Raw genomic sequence first — 21,675 nt, 5'->3', positions numbered from 1 at the left:
CTAAAGTTAAAAATCTTAAATTTTCTTGATATTCTGGTACCCACAAGCCTGGATCTTACATGAGACAGAGAAAGCATCAACTTGGTAAAAATGAAAATGAGTTTTTGACTAGAGGCTTTTCCTCTGCAGTAAAATGCTAATAGGTTAGCAGGGGGAAAAAAAACAACATTAAAAGATCATCACAAGTCCTCCTATAGACAGGGTTTCAGTAATAAGAGAGTCCTTTTGCTGATTTAGATTATTCAGTCAGGGGAACTGCCACAAATGCTTCATGTAAGCTAAAGTTACATGAAAAGAAATAAATGAAATCATAACACTCCACAAGTTTAAAATATCCAGAGGGAGGAAAGGGAATTAATTGTATCTGTTTTCTAGCAGTGACCAAATAAAGGTTACGAGCATCAACAGAAAGATACATCATTAACTGTGTCTTGTCTCACTCTGCACCTGGCTGAGATGCTGATTCCCAGAATTTCTTGAAGGTTCCTCAAAGGGTTTGAATATTATCATGATGTTCCTCATGAGAGGGCAGGTGGGATCACTTAACTACACTGCAGCTTGTACAGAACATTTATCACTTTCTGGGAATGGCTCCTCACAAAGCTCTTCTAACACAGCTAACGGCAACACTAGAAGTCTCATTGAGATTTATTTAACCTTAGTTGCTAGATTTCACACCTAGGAGCTGAATTTGACCCAAAACATATTCTAGTAGCCCACCAAAGAGGGTAATATTGCCAAAAACACATTCAGTCAGCATCCCAAGGAACAAAGGGCTTGGATCCCCATGTGAGCCCTGGCAATGGCATCGAGCCTGGCTCAACACAACTGTCCTGTGAGTGACTGCACGTACTGCTAGGGACTGTGTTATTTTGAGCACCTCATGAGCCTCATTCCCAGAATCTCAGGGCATTCCCAGTCTCATTCCCATGTACCTGAGTACCCTGAGAAGCTTGTTCAGGGCTTAAGAAGGCAGCACCAGGCCAGACTCAGCTGGGACAGTCCAATTCTGACTCTGCTTATGCAAATGCACCTGGGGACAGAAATGCTACCTGGTGAGGATAAGGTATGGAAGGGGTGTTCCAGAGCTGCTGACAACAGCTCTCAGGCACCACAGCTCCAGGGAAAGGGTAAACTCAAGAGCACACTCCTCCTGCACAGGGCCAGTCACAGCTAAGGCTGCTGCAACACTTAACTGGGGCTCATGTCACACATCACATTTCTGACACCCTCCCAGTCACTGCCTGTACTGCTGACATGGGCTCCAAGAGGGATCTGTGTGCTCCTCTCCACACTGGGCCTTGGGATTCTTTCCTAGGGAAGAAGGGCAGAAGTCCAATCTGAGGGAATAATTTTGCTGCACTCCAACAGGAAACCACAGTGTCATATAAATCCTCTCCTTCCAGCAGCACCAGCTACAGATAAAATACTTTGTGGAATAGTGTCCACACAGATTTCCCTGAAAGAAAAATAAATAAATACCCAGGTTAAGATTCTCAGCAGTATCCATGGGAAATCTCTGCAGTGAAAGCTACAGTGACTTTGCATTTAAGCAATTTCACAGATCAAGGGGGTGTGAAGTCAGCCTTTGGGGAGCCCTTGTGGGGACAATGGAGCTTTGTCTTCTAAAAAAGGCTTTCCAAACACACCCACTGCAGCACGATGGGAACATGCAGATGGATCCCTCCACACCAGCAGTGGGAAACAGCCTGACTTCCCCTGTGCTGCTGAAAGTAGAAACAATTCATGTACAATAACAATAACTAACAATAGCTCTTGCTGGAGCTGAATTTTACCCAGTCAAGCACAACTTGCACAGACACTGTAAATTGTCCCTCCCTGTCAGCCCCTCAAGGCACAAAACACTGATTAGTTCAGTGGAATGTGCTAAAAATGGCAAGAAGAGGCAATAATGCAGCCTGACCTAAAGCCAGGTGGGTCCAGTATTAACAGCAAGCCAGTTCCTGGTGGAACAAGTCTGTATTGGCTTGCAGACAGTATGTTAATAGACCCTGAGGTCTGGGAGAACCTAATTGAGGGTAAGCAATCGAGGAAAAAAGCATTTCTGACTGGATTTTTACTGCTACTCCCATACACACACCGAGCTGTAAAGCACCCTCAGGGAAATCTCACAGCCAGGTCAGAATAGTGCTGCGCTCAGGAGTAAGCACTGGGAAAAGCTGAATGGGAGAAACTGGACAGAGATCAGCTCTACAGGCAAACATCACCCCTAAGGATGAAAAAAAGTTGCCACTGTTGCTATGAGAGCTGGATCAGAGAGAGCAGGGAACAATCCTGGGAACAGCCATCATGTAAATGAAGAAATATCCCTGTAGGACCAGGGACAGACCAGGCTAACACCCTCCACAGTGACATTTGCCACCTCCTGCCCTGCCAGACTTCATTCTAACTTCCTAACAGTACCCATGATGGGCCCTGCATAATTCAGCAGCTTGCTTTGCTTTGGTTTCTGAAACAGTAATTCCATTAGTGTGCTCCATGCACTCTGTAAGGCATGAGCCTTGTTTGGAATAGGGGTCTGCTTGGTATGGGGTATATTTGCAAATTAGATTTAATGATTTCTTTGCCTCCTCAGACACTGCACTATCCCTATCCAGCCTCTCACTAAACCAAATGCTTCCACTGGAATCCAAGTTGGGAGGCAAGATTGCCAAGAGGAGCTGTCAGCACTGCTGGGTTTCTCTAAGAAATCCTGTGTGAAGTCCAGGGCACACATCCTCCAGTGCTGCAGGGAGACGTGGAGCTGTGCCAGGTCACATCCCAATCTGGCTGCAGCCAGCTTGCTTGATTTACTTCCCCTGAATCTTGGCCCCCAAAGGCCTTTGCTGATTGACATCTGCTTGATAAGTGTGTCCTGCACTTTTATGTGGGAAGGAAGGAAGATTTGTAAGAATTTCTCCTGACTGCTCTCTTGGAAAACCAGCACAATCCTGTACTTAAAGAGCAGAGTGGGGAGGAGGAGAAGTTTATGAAAACAGAAGGCAGCTAGAGTCAGGCCAGTCATGCTGGGAATTGGGAGGATAGAAAGGAAAGATAAAACTGGTGTGTTAATTCAGCCATCCCAGAGAGATATTCTCTCTGCTGATACAGGCAACAAAAAGCTGCTGGGGGAGTCAACAAAGGTCTCAGAGTTGTCATGTCTGATCTGTTTGTCGTAAGTTTTCAACACAGTATTGTTTTCTACTGAAACTGTATATAGGGGTTCCAGTCTCAGCTCCAAAATGCTTAGAGGATCAGTAAGATGTGTGTTAAACCATACATAGTCCATACAGGAATTGAAGCAGCCTGGAGAAAGGGTCATCCTGCTCACTTTTAAACCATGATCTCAATCTCCAGACCTCACTGACTGGCTCCCCTTCCTTCCCAGACAGCAGTGGAGCTCACTGATGTCTCATCCCAGCTCCCAGGAATCCTTTTCAGACTGCATTTGAGCAGTGGATGTAGAGGAGGCTGAGTGTGTCCCACTGCCACTGAAAAGCCCTTCAGCACCCTGGACAAGAAGAGCAGCTTCACTCTCTCCTTCCACCCCTGCAACAGCCAAAGCTCTGGGCAGCCATCCTCTGTTCCTTCCAGCACCTTGCTGCATGATCACAACTGGGAATGCACATGCCTGTGAGGATGCACACACACTGAAGAGGCAGCTTGTATCCTGCTAGCAAAGCAAAAATTTAAAAAATAATAATAATCTCACTGGATACCAATAATTTTTTTCTGCTAGGGCCCCAGTGTGTCATTACAGGGACAATGACACGTGGTTGGACTCAACAAGTCTATAAACCTCTCCCATTCCCTCCTGTGCTGCTGCATTTATGACCAAAGGCAGCACAGAGCTTCAGCAGTTCCCCCAGCCCTTTCTCCTGATGACTCCTTCCTAACCCTGCTGGGGTATCCCTCCTATTCCTTGCTTAGTTAAGACCACTGTGGCACTTCTTCAGCTCCTCAAATCAGATTTTCTGCCATTCCCTCCCAAGAGATGGTTTTACCTAACTCAGGCTTTCCCTGGCATGAGATACCCACCAAGGGAGAGCCAGAGGGCAGGAGGCAGACAAGCTGCTGGCTAACTCTGTGTTACAGAGCCTCAGAAAGCTACCAAGTGCATCCTGTGCAAACACAGCCCCCTGATGCACAGAAACATGGAAAGGCAGCGAGCTTTTTGGGTCAGATTATTTCTCCAGTGCTCAAAGACTTGTATTTTTTGCCTGTAAGCATGTGATGAAAACTCAAAAATTGTCACAAATTCTTTTCTGTAAGGCAGACAGCAGGACACAGCAGGAAAGAGAGCCACAAATTAAATAAACATTAAAGATGGAATTAAGATATTTCACATCCTGGAGAGGTAAAACAAGAGGTGCCACACTGTAGTCTAAACCTCTTTCATAAACTTACTGGGAGGAAGGTGAGTTCCCAGGTAAGAAAAGCAGCACAATGTGCACAGTTTATCTCCTTATCAAACATGGCAATTCCCTCCTTTGAAACAGCTGCTGTGAGAATGTGGAACTCCAGTGGTCACAACCTAATGGATCACAGCCATTCCTCTGCCTGGCTCAGGGCACCTTCTGCACAAACTGTTAGATCCACACAACTCACAAACAGCAGCTACTCAACTACTTCAAATCATTCTCTTGGATGTTGCCATGTTCTACTAGTTTTATTATCATAAAGGGCAAAAATAAAACAATACTAGAAACATCAAAAGGCCTTGAAAGTGCTGAAGGAGACACACAAACATTTTACTCTCAGACATGTTACAGCTACATGAATACTTCCCAAGTGCCATAGTTCAAATAAAAATATATTCATACAAATTTAAAAAAAATACAATTTATATACACACACCATGGAATTAGCTTACATCATTTCATAACAAAAAACAGTGCAAAAAAAAAACCACAAATGGAAAGGTAAGTTGCTACCACTGGAATGGTTCACAGTAATTAATAATAGTAAATAATAATTCAAAACTGCATAATTAACACTGCACAGGAAACCACGAGGCAAGGGAGAAGGCCCCAGACTAAGCCCCTAACCTTGCCATCAGAACAAACCCAGTTCTGGGTTATCTTTCCCTTAGTGTTGCTCTGTTAAAATGTTACAGGCACCTATGTTAGAGTAAGTTTCTTGATAAATCACTAAGCAACTACAGCCAGGGTAGAAGTAGTGTGTTGTAAGAAGGGAATTAAGTAACTGAAGTGTGAGAAAAAGACTGATTCAACACAAGCTCCTTGGCATCAGTCCTCATCAGAAGAGAAATGCTGAATCTCCAAATGTCAGCTGAACTTGAAATTCCTCTTCTGCAGGCTACAGAATAGTAACTGGACACTGAGATTTCCCTTTAAAGCAGCTGACAGGGTCACCCACCATCCTCACTGAAAATTTCTTTACTGAAAGAATGAAAGGGTGTGTTTTCCAGCTGAAACATTTGAATAAGATGCCCAGGCAGGGCAGACAGTGCTGCCAACAGGTACTTGGGGAAGCATCTGGTGCCCAGAAAAACCTCAACAAGATTCTCCAGCCTGACTTGTGTGAATTGACCAACTCTAGCCTCAGCAGCAAAGACATCCTGCAGCAAAATACCCTGCTGCTTGTGTAAAGAAATAAAACAGGACCAGCTCATGGCAAACAACCTAAGGAGCCTTATTCATGTGCAGGAAGAGGATCCCTCCCTTCCACACACACTCAACATGAGCAAGAGGAAAAACATTTGTCATGGGGGGACACAGGGCATTCTTGACAGGTGCTCTAACAGTACAGGATTGCCAATTCCACATGAGTGATCTGAAATCCCACAAAATCCCACAGGATTGCTACGATTCGTAACTACTCAGGAGCACAAATCTTTTGAATGAAAGGTAGCCTAACATAAGCATATTTCAAATGTAGAGTCCAACTTCAGGGAGTGCAAATGGGTGCTGGAAGGTTCCTGGGATAGCTCAGTGTAAGACCAGAGCTCAGGGAAAAGGCATTTTAGACAACACCTGCAGAGACTATCCTGACAGAACAAACATCCTTACTCTACTTAAAGGGAAAGAACTCACAAATCAAGAGTAGTAGCTGATGCCAACTCCTATTCTCTAAGGAAACAGAGAAAATCAACAATTGCCTTTCTTCTGTCCCAATTCCCACCTAAGCAGCTCCTTATGGCAGACAACAGGTTAACTGGATGGCTCAGAGGCTGAAGTAGAAGCTTTTCTGGAATACATTCCCCATGTAACTTGTCCCAGGATCTTGGCTGAGAGAATGCTCTGTGCTTTATCAAGCCAATCAGCTCTGCAGTCCCTGAGGCACAGCACTGGCTTCCCACTGAGGGTTATCTGCACACAGAACTCAGGAGGGCAGGTACCTGCTGGAACAATACAGGTGCTGGCCAGGATGGTACCTGCTAAAGCACTGAACTGGCTCCAACTGGTTCCTAAGTGCTGATTTTACCCTTATGGGTTGCAAACATTATCCCAAACATTTTTAGAGCACAGACAGCCCCACTTATCACCTGTAGGAGATCCTGCCTTAGTCACCAGCACTAAGTATCCCTCCTTATGGCAGCCTGAAACTACAGCAGTTCCTTCATGACACAGAGATAACTCAACCAAGCCCAGAGACTGTCAGTTCTATTTGCCTCCAGCAACACTTCTCCATGCTCTCAGGATGTGGAGTTCCCTGGTCTCTGACTCCAGCTGGAAAGGTGCACCAGGCTCTCACTGTTTGAGCAGTGCAAGGACAAAGTGCCTACAAATGCCAAGAAATGCAGGAATGTCAAAGTGGAGTGCCACCAAGCATCTCAGAACAGTCTCCTACAGGGAAATATCAACAGCTAACAGGAAAGAGATATCCCTTTCTCTGAGATGCTTTGCAAATGTATTAAACATTTATAAACCAAAACAGTAACTGAAATGTAACCATTTTGAACTCCAAATCTGCTGAGCTGCTCTCAAAAGTCATCTGCTGTCAAAAACATCACAGAAGAAACACTTCCTCATGAAAGAAGGACAGAAATTAATGAATCCAGAGTGAGAAAACATGGGCAAAGGATATATATATAGAAAAGAAGTATGCCTGTCTTGCAAAGACAGGTGTATTTCCAAAATGCTGGATTTTTAAATACTGCTTTTGCAAGAAACCACCCTCCAGAGCAGCTACTTGATATCTGCAAACTTCAGTATCTCCTCTCAGCGGTGACAGCAACCGCCTTCTCACACAAATAAGGCAACAGTTGCAGGAACAAGGGAGGAAGAGGAAAAGGGAGACATACAGGAGGAAGGGAAAGATGCTGCAGTTCTTTGCCCAGAGTAAGGGCAGTGGAGGGAAATGGTTCTTTTTTCCAACTCTCCAGAAAAGCCCAAAACAAAACGGCAGAACACGCAGTGTCAGGACAACATCTGATGGAAGGAGATAACTGGGGGACAGGGGAAGAAAACACCTGGATCAAGAGTTGTCAAACCATGTGCCTGAGGCCAATCAACAGCTCTGGGCTCAGGCAGCTCCTCTAATTCTCTGGCAAGCAAGATGTTTTCCAGTTCCCCAGGCTTGATATGCATGTGAGAAGCCGAACGGCGAGTCCTGGGCCTGGTGCGGCCCAAGCAGAATGCGAGCGTGTGTGCAGGCTTGGAGGAGGGAGGAAGCCACACTGACAGAGGGGCAGGGGCATCAAATGGTCTGATAGTGCTGTCTCAGTCTTGCCTGCAGGAATTCATGGGTCAGGTTGTGCCGAGTGATTATCCCAACAACCTTAAACAGGAAGAAAAGAGGAAGAAAAGATAAAAGTCAATATCAGAGATGCATCACTAAGAGACATCCATAATGAAGTGGTCGTTCTTTTCAACACCCCAAAAGGAGGAAACCTGAAAGCAGTTCTTGACCAATGCTGAGTTAAAGTGGATTCAAGTTGAAATTCACAGAAACAAAGTCCCTCCCCTCTCCCAACATTTACTCTCCAGGCAAGGATGTTGATTTAACTACACCCAAACAGTGTAACCACTGTTATGGTGTCTGGCACCAGCAGGAAGGGAAATCATTTCCATGTCAGATGGCATAAGGATGTAAAATCCTTCAGGAAGTGAAAACTGCAGTTGGAAATAACAAAGCTGTCTTTTAGGGCTTCATTCAAGACATTTCTCGTATTCCACATGGCATGACTTCAGATAGCTCCTATCAGATACATTCAAGGAAGCTCTAAAGGCCAATTCTAGCTAAGAGGTGACTGCACACTGGCAGATGTCAAAAGGGACCCTCTCCCAGCCTGCTGTGGATGCAGTCAAACCACTTGTTTCAGCTGATGAAACACCCCACTGATTTTACACATGGATAGATTTTAGAACTAGGCTGTTCTCTAGTACTGCAAGAGCATATTGTACTAAAATGGGACAAGCCAACATCTCCTGTTTGCAACTCACAGGCCTTGCAGAGTAACTATGGGGAACCCTGAGGCAGAAAAAGCAGTGCTGCCTTACACAGACCAGGTCAGGCTTAAGGGAAACAGTTCCTCATTGTGGTTATAGGAGGTTGCTGACATCTACTGACTGTTCCTGAGCATTGTAGATGGCAGAGACAAGGACAGTGAGCCAAGCACAAACCATTTAAACACTGCTTTGCTTTGCTGCTCCTTTGAGTAGGAACAGAATACAACTCCCTTCCTACAGAAAAACTTCTTGCCCCAACATACAGGAAATTTTGCTCCTGGCTTTGAATAAAGCTGTGAAAGGAAAGGCAAATTAGTAACTTCTGATGAGTTCAAGGCCTCTCAACAGATATGAAAATGGGACAGCTTCTGTCCCACACAGAGCTTCTGAGACAGGAGAGATGCACGTCCTGCTCTTTGCAGGTAAAGGGGAAGCAGGCTAGGACACAAAAGATGGCAACAGTCACAGTAATCAAGCCTTCATGGCCCTAAAAAAATTACATTCTGATCTCTTTAAAGCATTTCTGTTTGATGTTAGAAAAGATTTGAATTGTCCCAAAGATGGAAAACGTTGCACAAATACTGTGGCTTCCTTGCTCTGCGAAGACAAGACAAGGACTCACCTCTCCAACTGCATTCACAACTGGTAAATGCCTGAGTCCCATTGTCCTGAACAGGTTGAAGACTTGTGACACATGAGTATTTGGAGAGACAGTAAAGGGTGATGGGTTCATGTATGGGGTGACATCCTAAGAAAGAAAAACCATCATGTTATTTACCAGAGGCATTTTCACTGTTTCTGGGAATCATTAACAAGCAACTCCTACAAGTCCTCCACAGCACTGATGCCTGGACAGAGTATTTGACTGTGGTCATCTTCTATTTCTGCACTAATATGACACTAATTTGGTTTGGTTTGTTGAGAAGCATTGGACAGGCAACACCTTATTTTAGAAGTAAAGCACAAATGGACACTGTTACCTCATAGCAGAGGATTTCCACATGCAGAGAAGGCTGAGTGCTTGAGGAGCACAGGATGTTGGTCACTGCACCAAAGAGTGTATCAAACATGCTCTCAATGTTTGTAGTTGTAAATATGTATTAGAAGACACTGTCACACTGCAGTGCATATCTTACCACTATCATACGAGGGTTCAGCAATGTGAGGTCCAGATCATGGATATCTGGATAGCGGGGATAATCCTCTGACATCTCTGCGTGGGACAGACGGGGCTGACTTGCACTCTGCAATTGAAAGAAACCCCAATGAACTCATGTGTCACCATTCCAGACAATGCAAGCAGCACAGCAAACCACGCTCCCTAATTGCTTCCCCAGATCTCCTCCTCCCACACCCACATCCACCTTCTCCAGAAGTGCTGTTACCCAAACCTATGCAGACTTTTAGCTGATAGAGAATGGACCTGCTCCCCAACCTCTGACAAATCTACACTCGACACTGGAGGGCAGCAGAAACCAGCCTTGTGGGAGCTGGGCCTCAGATACTCTCACTGATCTCAGTGACACAGCTGACATTGTTCTGCTAAGACCTCTTCACACAGCAGTAAAACACACAGTATATACTGCTGGCTGCTCTGTTTGCATTTAATATCTGCCCTCTATTCTCCAGTTCTGCATATCTTTATGCCATAGATTCATATCTTATATTCTTTGTATCTTCATGAAACAAATGAGTCTGCTGGATTACTTTTTCAACACTGGCTGTCCTTTCCCTAGGGATATTTTCAACTTCCTTTACGCTAAGAGCTGCAAGAGTGAATTCACATTACCTGTCTGCAACTTTTAGAACAGACATGCATTCCTTAAAGTGTAAAACTAGATATATTCTTTTTGGCAGCCCATGAATATTGTTCCCTCAGCTGAGAAGACAGGGATGTCTCTGCTGCAATTCCTGAAGAGGAAGACTCACCGACTGGCTCTCGGAGTAGCAAACCCCCCGGTCAAGAAGGGTGACCAGCTGTGAGCGCAAGATCAAGCCATGGAAGGTCAAAGGTCTGAAGCGTTCCTCCATGGTCCACTCCTCACTGGGAGACTGGTCAGGGTACAGGTTGGGGTAAGGAGTGTATCTGTGATGGATTAAACACCATGTGTTACAAGCTTCACATACCCCAACTCCCAAAAGAGCAGCTATTTCAGCTCTTTGCAGCTTTCTCCTGAACATTTCAGGGACTCTTGGTAGGGACAAGCAAGTCTTCAATCCACAAAAAAAAAATAGGAGAGAAGGGTCAAGAGCCATTAAGTGGTCAGAGCAGCAGAACAGGACAGTCTCCTAACTCAATTTCAAATCATTTGCTATTAAAGCAATTTTCAGGGCCAAATTACTCAGATTCTAATAAAAGCTGAAGCATCTGGCAAAATGTCAGGGTCAGGATGCTGCCATTCATGAAAGTCACTATCACTGACTTAGGAAATTATCCACTAGACTGTGCTTCTGCATGGAAGTAACAGCAAGGCAAGCCTGACTCAGCCCAGTCACCAGAAAGTAATCATGGGATCAGTATCATGGCACCAGGTCATTAGCTGGGATTAAGTGAGATTTCCAGAGCTCTCACGTTTTTGCAGACAAGAGGACATTGGTTTCTACAGAGATCTTCCCACGTACTCCATCCTCTCCAGGAAATATGTCTGTATAGGTGTTTGAAGGAAATGTAAGAAGTTGGACATAATCAACCCACTTGCCTGGGATTAGTCACAGGTGTGAGCCACAGCACTGGCTCCTCAGACCTGACAAATCACTTCTAAAACATGGACACCAGCACTGTCTCCACTGACATATGAAACAAAAGAGACTGTACGAAACACTCTCTACAATACATCTCAACATATGGAGAAACCCTGTTTCCATACATTTGTGCCTACCAGGACCTCACCTTCTCTCCAGCATCTGTTGCAGCAGATCCTCCTTTTCAGGAGGCTCCTCTGTTGCTATGTGCTCATCACACATGTTCCTCAGCTCACTCGAAGGGTAGGATTTCATGGACTGGCTACGCTTGCGCTGCTCTCCAGCTCGGGTGAGGATGCTGGATTTCTGGATACAAAATTTTCACATAGTCACTAAGCAAGTCAACAATTATCCAAGAATGACTATGAACTATTAGGTCATAGCTTTGTGCCACCACATAACATGTTCATTAGCCACTGCTGCTGCAGGACTTGCAATAACAGCCAATAGGACTGTGCAATTCAGTAACAAATCCAAACGTTTCCATGTCTATGTTAAACAGATTACTTTGTCCTCTTAGGAATGCACCCCACTCTTTTGTCTCTACCATCACCCAGAGAATGGAATGGAGTTCTTAAAAATTTTGTATTGCAGTAGGTGCTTATCTCTGACCTGAATTCTGCCCAAAAGCCTAAATAACTACAGCAAAACAAAGCTCTCTACTCTTCAACCTATCAAACAAGCAACCCTTTACCTTGAATTTGATGTTGTTACTTATCAGCTGATTTCCCTTCATGAACTCCCTCTCATTGCCCCGATTCTCTGTCACCACAGGGAAGGCATGATGGACAGTCGTGCGCAGGATGCTAACGAGGGACTGGATCCGGGTGTGTGGGTACACGTAGGTCAAGTTGGGTTCCATGATGTCACTGGCTCGTAGTCTGAAGAAACAGAAATCCAAGATTGCTGCATGCATCACAACAGTGACAGAAGGCTGGTGATGAACAAACATGGAAACAAACCAGTCCCTAAACAAGATCCTGAAGGAATCTGCTGCAGTTAAGTTCTGATAGCTCCTTTTTTACCTGTATGTTCACCTTTACTGTGGTATCAGCAGTGATGGCACATCTGATTTTTTAAATTTATTTTCTTTTTATAACAAAACATTGTATCAGTAATGCACTAGAGGAAAGGTAGAATGTTCTAATTTATAATAATGTTTCTAAACACTACTGGGAAGAAACAACAGGTGGGAAGAAGATGACATTCCACAAGAAGGGAAGTCCAATGGAATGTTTTCACAAAGTTCTTGCTGAACCTCCCAAATGCACCCTGCAGATTTACATCCATCCACCCCCTCAGAAAGGGCTTCAGCATCTCTTCCCTGCTGCAGGCCTGGTGCACAAGTCCTTTCACAGCAGCCCTCACAATTGCTCCTCAGAGCAACCAGGTTCGTTGGAGATGAAGCATCATCCTCCTGCATTAAAGCATTTCTGAGCAAGAATCCCCATCACAAACTCTAACCCACAGCCTGGCCATGAGGAGCAGCCTTACTTATCCATTTCCACCTCTGTTTCCCACTCCAGAAGAGGCACTCCTCGCAAGTTCACATGGATGTCATAGATGCCTTTGTTGAAAAAGTCTCCTGTCCACTTGGCTACCTGCATGGCAAACACAAGGTCTACTGAGTTGTTGTTCCAAGACTTCTTGGCTTATGACAGCCCTGGAAGTAACGAAGATTCAGGGCCAGCACATGTTCAAGCAATCTGCAGCAAGCCAGAGCTAAGGCCCTGCACTCACCATGAGGGTGATCATTATGGGGAGCCCATAGGTGATCTCGTTGGTGGACTCGATGAGGATGACAGTCAGGCTGATGGTCATGCGGACCACTCCTCCCAGGAATGCTGCTGCCCCGATCAGTGCAAAGGTTCCTGAGTAGATGTGATCCAGGCCAATGTAGCTAGAGCAAAGCACAGAGCCCTCAGATTAGAAAAACCTGCCTGAGAGCTCATGGTGCACCTGCAGCACATCCCTCACACGCACACTTGATGCACCTTTTGAGGAGGTTGGCGACCAGGCGTCCGAAGGCAGCCCCACAAAGCAGTGATGGTACAAACAGACCACTGGGCACAGAGATCCCATATGTCCAGCAGGAGAGTAAGAAATAGAGAAGGAAGAACAGGGATAGGGTGACTGGGCTGAAAGTACCTGCAACACAAGAAGAATCATGACTAAAGGGGTACAGGTCTGTCCAAGATAGAGTCTTGCACCATCTACCCCTCAGCTCATAGCAGGCTCATCTCACAACTGCTACTGAGCCTCCCAGTCCAAACACACAGACAATGAGTAAGTGAAAAGAGAGGAAAAGCAGGCCTTTCTTCCCATAAAGGAGACTTTCACCAGTTGTACTAGCAGTCCTCCAGAACCATGAAGGCCTGAAGATGCTCCTAGCCTTGTGGTGTTGTTTCAGGTAAGATGAAGCTCTGAAGCTCAAGTGTGGAATGAGGCAGTCTCTTCTAAGTACTCACCGTCCTGGTGGAAAAGCTGCAGGATAGCTGACTCTTGAGGGTTGAAGAAGAGCGTGGCCATGTCATTGTATGTTTCATTTGGGCAAAAAAAAGTTTTGATGCTTGAATTCACATCCTCTGATATATCCTAATGCAGGACACAAAAGACACAAATAAAATTTTAGAATTCGCTGTCTCCTCCATTAGCCTTTGGGCAGAATGGGAATAACACTTCTGTTACTGTTAGCCTTGCTTTGGCAAGTTCAAACATCAATAGCAGACATAGGGCCTGCAACATCAATGGGCTCCTTGACTCAGAGCCTGAGTTGCTTTTTATAAAAGCACAATGTTGCTTTCATTATTACCCTAAGCTCCTGCAGCCCTCCATGGGCTCTCACTGCAGTTCTGTTATGTACTGCATGCTGTCAAAAGCTCATTACATGCCTGTGCTTCTCTGCAGGGTGAACAATATGACAGGGAATAAAATCTTCACATAAGAATCTCTCACCTGCAGGCTCAGGGTGTCATTGCCACTGTGCCTGCTGGAAGACATCTGCCGGCATTCCCCCAGAACCATGGAGGCTACAAAGACCGTGACGGTGGTGGTCAGTGACACAAGCAAGCTCTCCAAGACTCTGAAAGACACAACACAAACCATACATTGAAGCCACACTCAGCACTGTAACCTATTCCCAGTTCTCAAATGACTTTGATAAGGCTGCAAGAAGCAGCAGTCACTGTAGCTTAGCATCAGAACAAGGGACACAGCAAATCAAGTTGAATTATGACTTGGTTCCCAGGGATTGCCTTAGCTCCCCTTTTTAATTGCTTGCCCCAAAAAGAAGCTATTTCTGCCCAGAGAACACACAGCAGTCACACATGAAAAGCCCCAGGGTTCAGTAATGAGGCTGTTCACATGGAAACAATGTTCTGTACATCTTTACAGGGTCAAAGGATAGATAGAGAGACTGTGCATCACCCTGCCCAGTCCTATCTCTTTTCTAACTGCTGAAATACACTTCTTTTTCTTTTTAAACCTGAGCTTTGTGTTTAGGAGATGTCTAGAGCAAACAAACAGCTACTTTCAGAATAACATAGAAGATCCCTCTCTAAATAGCACAGATACTGTGGATTTAATTAACCAACATGATTTATGAAAGTGAGATCAGCTATTCCTTCAGTTTGGACAAGGACGCAAAAAAATCCTGCATGGAGATAAAGCTATGGTTTGTTCACCCTTTATTATAAAGAGGTCCCTCCACTGCCCTTATTAGAGGGACTGCAATTATCTCTGTATCACTGAAAACATCAAAAAATTACAGAGACTGGAATATTTGGTTTCTGTGTTCACTCTTAAATTCTGTGTAGGCTTCATTTTGTGATTTTCAAAATAACCAGTCTGGGATTTCCTTCAATCCTACTCACAGGGACTTCTAGACTGATGCTTTTGCTATGGGAGCAGAGATCCCTGTGCAAACTCAAGAGAGCACATATACCTGACCAGCTTTGGCTTGGGATGAACGTTGCGCATGCGGTACTTGGCAAGTCTCTTGTTCAGGCAGTTAAAGGTGGCTCCAAGAAGGCCTCCTACAATCCCCATCAGAATGAAGAAGCCCAAATCCACAGCTGTCCAGAGGTGGCATTTCTTATCAGACTCAGAGCACTGTGGAGGAAAAGTGTAGAAAAAAGCATTAAAGTAATTGCTGCAGTTTCCTACCAATGCTTCTGTCTCCATTACTAGAGATTTTGAGTAGCTAAGTCTAAAGGGGAACAATTCTGTCTGAGGGTATCAACGTATTGCAGCTAAGTATCAAGTGCCTTCCACTGAAATACACATGTCAAAAGAAGCCTCCAAACTAACAGACAGAAGAAACACAGGGCTAAGAAAAGACTGGAGCGTGGGGAAGTAACAATAAATCTTACCTTAAACTCCCCAAAGTTCAGCAGCCCAGGGAGCTGGAAAGACCCCCAGCTTCCAAACTGAATCCCAGAGCGGAAAAAATTTAGGGTGAAGGTGGCAGCCATGGAACAGAAAAGCTGTGAAAGGAGAATAAAAAACAAAAAAAAGGGAAAACAAATGTTCCCAAAATTAAGATTGGTACAGTCAGTTCTTTGCTGAGACTTATGCCTGGGGGAAGGAACTGACTGTGGAAGAGCTCAAACTGCAGACTGGCCAGGCACAAAAGCCCCTCTCTCCCAGGTACACTAAATCTGCTGCCTAAAGCTGTCCCACAGTTCCAGATAATACCAGGCTCATCTCTGCCCTTGGTCTGTAGTAGTTCTGGAATACTGATGGAGCATACAACCTCCCTCCTGCCAAGAGAGCTCAGGAAGAGACAGGATAATCTGAATGCCCTCATGGATAAGCCCTACCAAGGGGAGCCCTCTTCTTAAGGAAGAGACAGACAGCCAGAATCATCACTCACCACTTTCCATGTAAGTCCCTGGTTCCAGAAGGAGGAACCCTCTTCCAGACTAAAAAGAGTGCCTCCAATTGGGGCTCCAAAGGCAGCTGCAACCCCTGCAGCTGCTCCAGCAGATACAAAATCCCTTTTATCCCTGAAATGAAGAGAAAAACAATCTCAGTTTAGCAAATTAGAGCTCTGGAGATGCTTAGGTTCTGCAAAGTAAAAGATCATCCCCATTTGTGGATATATCCCAGGGATTCAGGAATGAGAGCTGGGAGCAAAGCTGGCCATGGCAGACACTGCCATTTGTTCATTAAGCTGAAGCATCTTGCTCTTTCTGTAGAGTACAAACATAGAGCAGAACTCTGGTACTACACAACTGCCAGGTGTGTGAGGAACCATCCCAAACCATGGACTTCAGTGTCATTTGGAAGAATTACAGAGATGAAATGGCAAGAATTTGTTCACATTCAGGAGAAATAGCTTTCTCTGTAGTATATCCTAATCAGAAGGGGTGAGTAACTGAGCTTTCAACCATCTACATGACAGGTTTGAAATGGGTAGAGATCTGCTGAGCAGCACAAGAGAACATCTATGAGCATGAAGATCAGAGCAGCTTGGAAGAGTCACATCCTGGTGTTGTCTTGCTGCAGAATAACTGCAGAACTCTAGAAAGAGACTGATAAAACACCTGACTGGTTCAGCCCAGCCCACCACCCTTCTCCCGAGGAAGTCTGCTCACTCATCCTCAGCTCCCCTCCTCCACATCCTGGGTACAGTACCTGTCACTTCGGAAATAGGGAAAGTTAAACTGGATCTTCCTCAAAGAGATGCTCTGGAACTACAAACAAAGTAAAGATTTAGAAACACAGGAGATGGAAACTTACTCTTAAAAAGTGTGACCAGGACAGTGATTCAGGCCAGCACTAACCTGTGGCAAGCCTGCACCCACGACAGCACCACTGTGAATCATTGGACCCTCCTTCCCAACAAAAAGACCTGGAAAAACAGGGCTCATGAGGGAAGACACTTACCCCACTGCCTCCCTCCCTTGCTGACAAGGCCAGAGGAGATCAGCCCTGTGCCCCACCACTCCCATGCCATGGCACAGCTCAGTGTGCCAAGCCTGCAGCTCCTCACATGGAGGTGCTGACCTCCTGCTCTCTCAACAACCCCAAATGTTTGTTAAGACTTGCAGATATTTTGCCTCCAAGTGGGTGGAATCATTGAAAAACAACTGGTACAAGGACTCTGAACTCTCCAGGTTATTCTGCCCTGTTGCCTTCAGGCTGCTCCTGACAATGTGTCCTGGAAAATTCCACGTCTCTCTCCTGGATTCTGCCACAAAGAGTCACATCTGACTAGCCCACTCAGAAAAACACCTTTTTCCCTCATAGTCCTGATCCTTCTGTTTATTCTCTATAAATGCACTCAGGGCTCATGACTCTGCTACAAATCACCAAAATTATTTTACTGGAAAGACAGGGCCCTCTGTGCCCTATGTAAGCAGGGAAAGCATTTATTCTCCTTCAGTGACTCCTTCCCCCAGTAAGATCAACACACCAGAGCCCTCCTTACCTCCTGCCACACTGAAGAGCACTCCTGTAGCTTTGCACACCACTGTCCGCAGACGCACAACCCCTGGAACCTTCACTCCATTGAGGTAGCACTTAATTTCAGGAATTCCTGACCCAGCTGCTACAGGCTAAGGAAAAGAAACACTGACATTATGGTACACTGATTTCATACCTGACCAACATCTCATCAGAGAGCAAGGGACCAAGAGACCCTGCTTAGCTAAATCAAATAGCACTGTGAAGCTAGTTTGATGTTTTGGAGCAGAAAGTGTTTTTAGCAAGGATATTTCATATCAAGGAACTGTGTGAGAGGAAAGGAAAGTTGTGTAAAGAGCAGCAATGGACTAAGTCTTACTTGGATCAGGACGAGAAGACTGGCAAGAAAAACAAAGGTCAGGTTGAACCCCAGCAGCTCCAACAAGGACAGTGCAAGGCAGCCTTTCTCAGTGCATTCCTCCACCGCTGCAGGGATCAAGGTCAAGGAAAACAACATTCCCCACACCAACACACAATCACTTGGTAATATCTGGGCCTCCCACTGGCATCAAGAGCCATGCTTGAGCTTCCTAATGCAACCAGAGCAGCTAACACAACCTGTCAGGAAGCCAGGTTTCCTTTTCAAAACTCAATACTGAATTATGAGGAAGGGAAACCACTCATTCTTTCAGTCTCTGCCTATGTACCTGATACTGGAAACATTTCTTGGTTTCAAGGCTGAATTACATAAGCAAGTTGAAAACTTGCTTAATCATGAACAACATGCCCAGTGGCAGAATTGTGAGAGTCAGCTGTTTTGAGCAAAACATAGGAACAGAAAGGAAAAGGTCACTTGAGTCTAGCAAGGCCCAGGGTAAAAGATACAGCTCTGTACCACCTGAAACTTGAGCTGGGTAAAGAGCCGCACAAAGAAATCCACAAAGAGGCCCACCTGGGAAAAAGAAGACAGAATTGGATGTCAAGAATTTCTACATACAAATAACAAATATCACCCTCTAGTTAACCCTCTAGTTAGTTTTACCAGAAATATTTAAGCAGGGAAGAACAGAAGATGAAAAAGACAAAAGAAGCATTGTGCAGAGTAAAGCAGCTTTAGAAACTCTTCCCTCTCCCTCACTGGTACAGATCCATCCTAGAATTATTCCTGAAGAGATGCACTTCTGCACCTGATTAGTAGTCTTAGTAAAGTACTAATCTGGCAGCATTTTTAATACCCTCAACATACTTAAGGGTACAGAAGAAAACTGGCATTTAATTGAGGCATAAACTGTCATCCTTTTTTATTACGTTGTTTGCTTTGGACAAGTTTTCCTGTTTGCAAAATTCAAGGATATGCCAGACTACTTTAAAAAGAAAACCATGCAAGTTCTAAAAGAAAAAGCTTCCTGAAAAATAGTCTATCACAACATGCTATAATTCCCAGAAGACAACTCCAGCTACTAAGCTCTCATGACCATGAAAGAGAATGCTTCCTCTTCTTTACTCCTTAGCCACTGACTTCTAAATTATTCCTGCTTAGTCTCCTGAATATTCCTCATTCCCCAAAGAGCACGATCCTTACCAGTCCTGTACAGACTCCAATAGCAAAAACCAGCACCCACTTCACTGCTTCGTATCTCTGGGCTTTCTGTTTGGAAAGAGAATTAAAAAAAATAAAATTAAATAAAATAAAAGCAACACAGAAACAGGGATTTTCTGGAAGGTGAGTTTAGGCTCAACAGCTCAACAGCCAGAAGGATAAATTAACAGAAGATTGTGACAACAGCAAATTGAAAATAGGACACTGAAAGACTCAACATCTTGCTCACTTTAAACCTAAGGATCACAACAGATGCTGGGATCTATAATCTCCACAATATTTTTTGTAATAGAGAAACCAGGAGAACACGTATCATTTCTGTCATAAGGAAGAAAAAAACCATAAAACTTCCTGCAGTGGAGGAATGACATTCACAGAATGACCTGGGTTGGAAGGGACCTTAAAGCTCATGGACAGGAAAAACTTCTCATTCCAGGCTGTGACAAAGCCACATCCAAAAAGGCTTTGAACAGTACCAACACACAGTTTCTCTAGATAATTTCCATAGTTTTAACTTATGAAAGAACAAGGTCCTACCTTGTTGTCCATGCTCTCCAAAATTTCCAAGTAGGGGTCATTGATACAGCGATCATAATCCAGGCTCTGAAATGCCAAAAGGTCAATTTAGGAGAATTAGCTGCAACAGATGGTGAAAAAAGTATGTCTAGAAGACCTTGTTAAAGACTACAGAAGTCATTACTACCCCCACAGTAGATTATCCAAACAACAGTAGGAGAAAATACTCCTGGAAACAACTTTAAATATTTTGATCATTCAGACCCTGAAAATCACAAAGTGAAAGACAAGAACTTTCACTTCGAAAACAAGAACTCTCACTGCTCAAGCTGAGAGAGACAGGGAAACAAACAGAAGCACAACTGATTTATATTTCTTTATGTTAGAGAGGTCACATTGTATAGTTTTATACTTCTTTAAGTGTCTCCACTTAAAAGTATAAATCCAGTGCAGGGGATAACACTGGATCTTTATATCCACCCTCTCACTGCAACTGCTAGGAGCACTAGCTAGGAACTCCTCTCCAGATGAACAGTATCAATTCTTCAGTTTATCACAGCAGGACATTAACAGCAATAGTTTCCCAATCACACTCATGAAACTCCACCAGTTCTATCCGTATCTTCACCTTTCCAAGCCAAGCAGTAACAGGCTGGGCTGGTGACACCCATAGTGACAGCAGCTGCTCTAAATACTTCAGGGCCACCATACAGTGATGCAAAAAGCAAAAATCTCCTGTAAGCAGCAGAATCTGATATATGGGAACATCTGCTGTGAGCCAGCATGACAACACAGACAGCAGAAAGGCAACAGTGACCAAGAAGGTACAGATGCTCTCTACAGTCACCAGAAAACAAGGCCACCAGAGCCTGTGAATCTCACATTGAAGAAGTGAGAAAATGCATCAGACTCTGGAAATGAATTTTCTCAACAAGAGTCTGATTTGAGAGCAGCCATTCAACCTACTCACAGGGCTTCATCCCAGAAACATACAAAGACAAGGAACAGTTCTATGCAAGCACAGCAACTCCTGGTATTTCTGCTGATGCCAACGCAACCTAGTGATCCATATTGAGTACCTGCCCTATTATAAACTCAAACAGATCAAAACCCGTCTGCACTTCTTATCATATTAATATTAGGCTGTTATTAGTTAATTCCCCACCTCATAGTCTTTGCGTGGAAGGATCTCATCCTCCTCTTCATGAGTTTCTCCTAGGATTGTCTGCAAAACAAATGCAGGAAAGGAAAATCATGAAGGGAATGAATGCATCAACAGCTGTTCACGAACACTGGCAGCAATGTCAAAATTGCAGAAGTCCTATACCATTGTTGCTTATAAATTGAGAGTGTAGATTACCAGATCACCACTTTGTGGTAATGCCAAAGGGTCTTACCTTACAGTTTGTCCCTGACCCAGAACACTCATCACTTGTATACAGGAGCTCCCGACAACAAAGTCCTAACCCACATCCCGTTTCTTTCACAGCAACAGGTTACAGGGGAGCACAGGACAACAATTTTGAAGAGAGCACTCTGCAGTGCTAGACTCAGAAAGAGCCCCTGCCAGCACCACTCCTCCGTACAGCTGCAAGGAGCAAAAGCTTCAGGGGTTGGGATACGAGGCCCAGACAAAGAATGCGGGCCGGGGTAGGGACAGCGCGGGGCTCCGGCACTGGCGGCGGAGTACCAGGCCCGGCAGTAAAAGGAGTAGGAACGGGCTGTGGCACCGGGACGAGCATCGCAGGAGAGACTGAGCCAGAAGCAGCACCCCGAGGTGCCGACACCGCGCCCTGAGGCGCCGGGCCCAACACTACAGCAGCGCTCAGCGCCCGCCCTCAGGCGATCCCCAGAACCGGGCGGGGCCGGGCCGAGACCCGGGCTGAAGGGGCTCCGCCAGCACGCACGAGCCCGGGGTGGGGGGTCAGAGGGGACTGGGGGAGCGCGGGGCGGCGGCCGTACCAGCTCCTCGGGGGTGCGGCTCTCCCGCTCGCC

At 45.1% G+C, this 21,675-nt stretch overlaps 1 protein-coding gene across 1 annotated transcript in view; it reads right to left on the bottom strand.

Annotated features, from left to right (window-relative positions):
* Positions 1–172: 172 nt before the first annotated feature.
* Positions 173–21,675, bottom strand: part of CLCN6 (chloride voltage-gated channel 6) — a 24,808-nt gene continuing 3,305 nt past the window's right edge. The window contains exons 2-23 of the mRNA XM_033519317.1: positions 20,846–20,905; positions 19,702–19,767; positions 19,147–19,212; positions 18,450–18,516; positions 17,944–18,050; positions 17,590–17,716; positions 16,943–17,010; positions 16,794–16,852; positions 16,030–16,162; positions 15,527–15,640; positions 15,100–15,266; positions 14,112–14,238; positions 13,625–13,751; positions 13,151–13,304; positions 12,897–13,056; positions 12,651–12,757; positions 11,851–12,037; positions 11,305–11,462; positions 10,344–10,500; positions 9,551–9,658; positions 9,037–9,162; positions 173–7,743 (exon numbers count right to left, since the gene is read on the bottom strand). Of these exons, the coding sequence (XP_033375208.1) occupies positions 7,663–7,743; positions 9,037–9,162; positions 9,551–9,658; positions 10,344–10,500; positions 11,305–11,462; positions 11,851–12,037; positions 12,651–12,757; positions 12,897–13,056; positions 13,151–13,304; positions 13,625–13,751; positions 14,112–14,238; positions 15,100–15,266; positions 15,527–15,640; positions 16,030–16,162; positions 16,794–16,852; positions 16,943–17,010; positions 17,590–17,716; positions 17,944–18,050; positions 18,450–18,516; positions 19,147–19,212; positions 19,702–19,767; positions 20,846–20,905 (2,526 nt within the window). The 3' untranslated portion in view covers positions 173–7,662. The remainder of the gene's footprint in view (positions 7,744–9,036; positions 9,163–9,550; positions 9,659–10,343; positions 10,501–11,304; positions 11,463–11,850; positions 12,038–12,650; positions 12,758–12,896; positions 13,057–13,150; positions 13,305–13,624; positions 13,752–14,111; positions 14,239–15,099; positions 15,267–15,526; positions 15,641–16,029; positions 16,163–16,793; positions 16,853–16,942; positions 17,011–17,589; positions 17,717–17,943; positions 18,051–18,449; positions 18,517–19,146; positions 19,213–19,701; positions 19,768–20,845; positions 20,906–21,675) is intronic.

This window comes from Parus major, chromosome 21, assembly GCF_001522545.3.
Source record: "Parus major isolate Abel chromosome 21, Parus_major1.1, whole genome shotgun sequence".
Lineage (NCBI taxonomy): Eukaryota > Metazoa > Chordata > Aves > Passeriformes > Paridae > Parus > Parus major.
The sequence above is the reverse complement of the archived record's forward strand: the minus strand, read 5'-3'. Positions and strand labels throughout refer to the sequence as shown.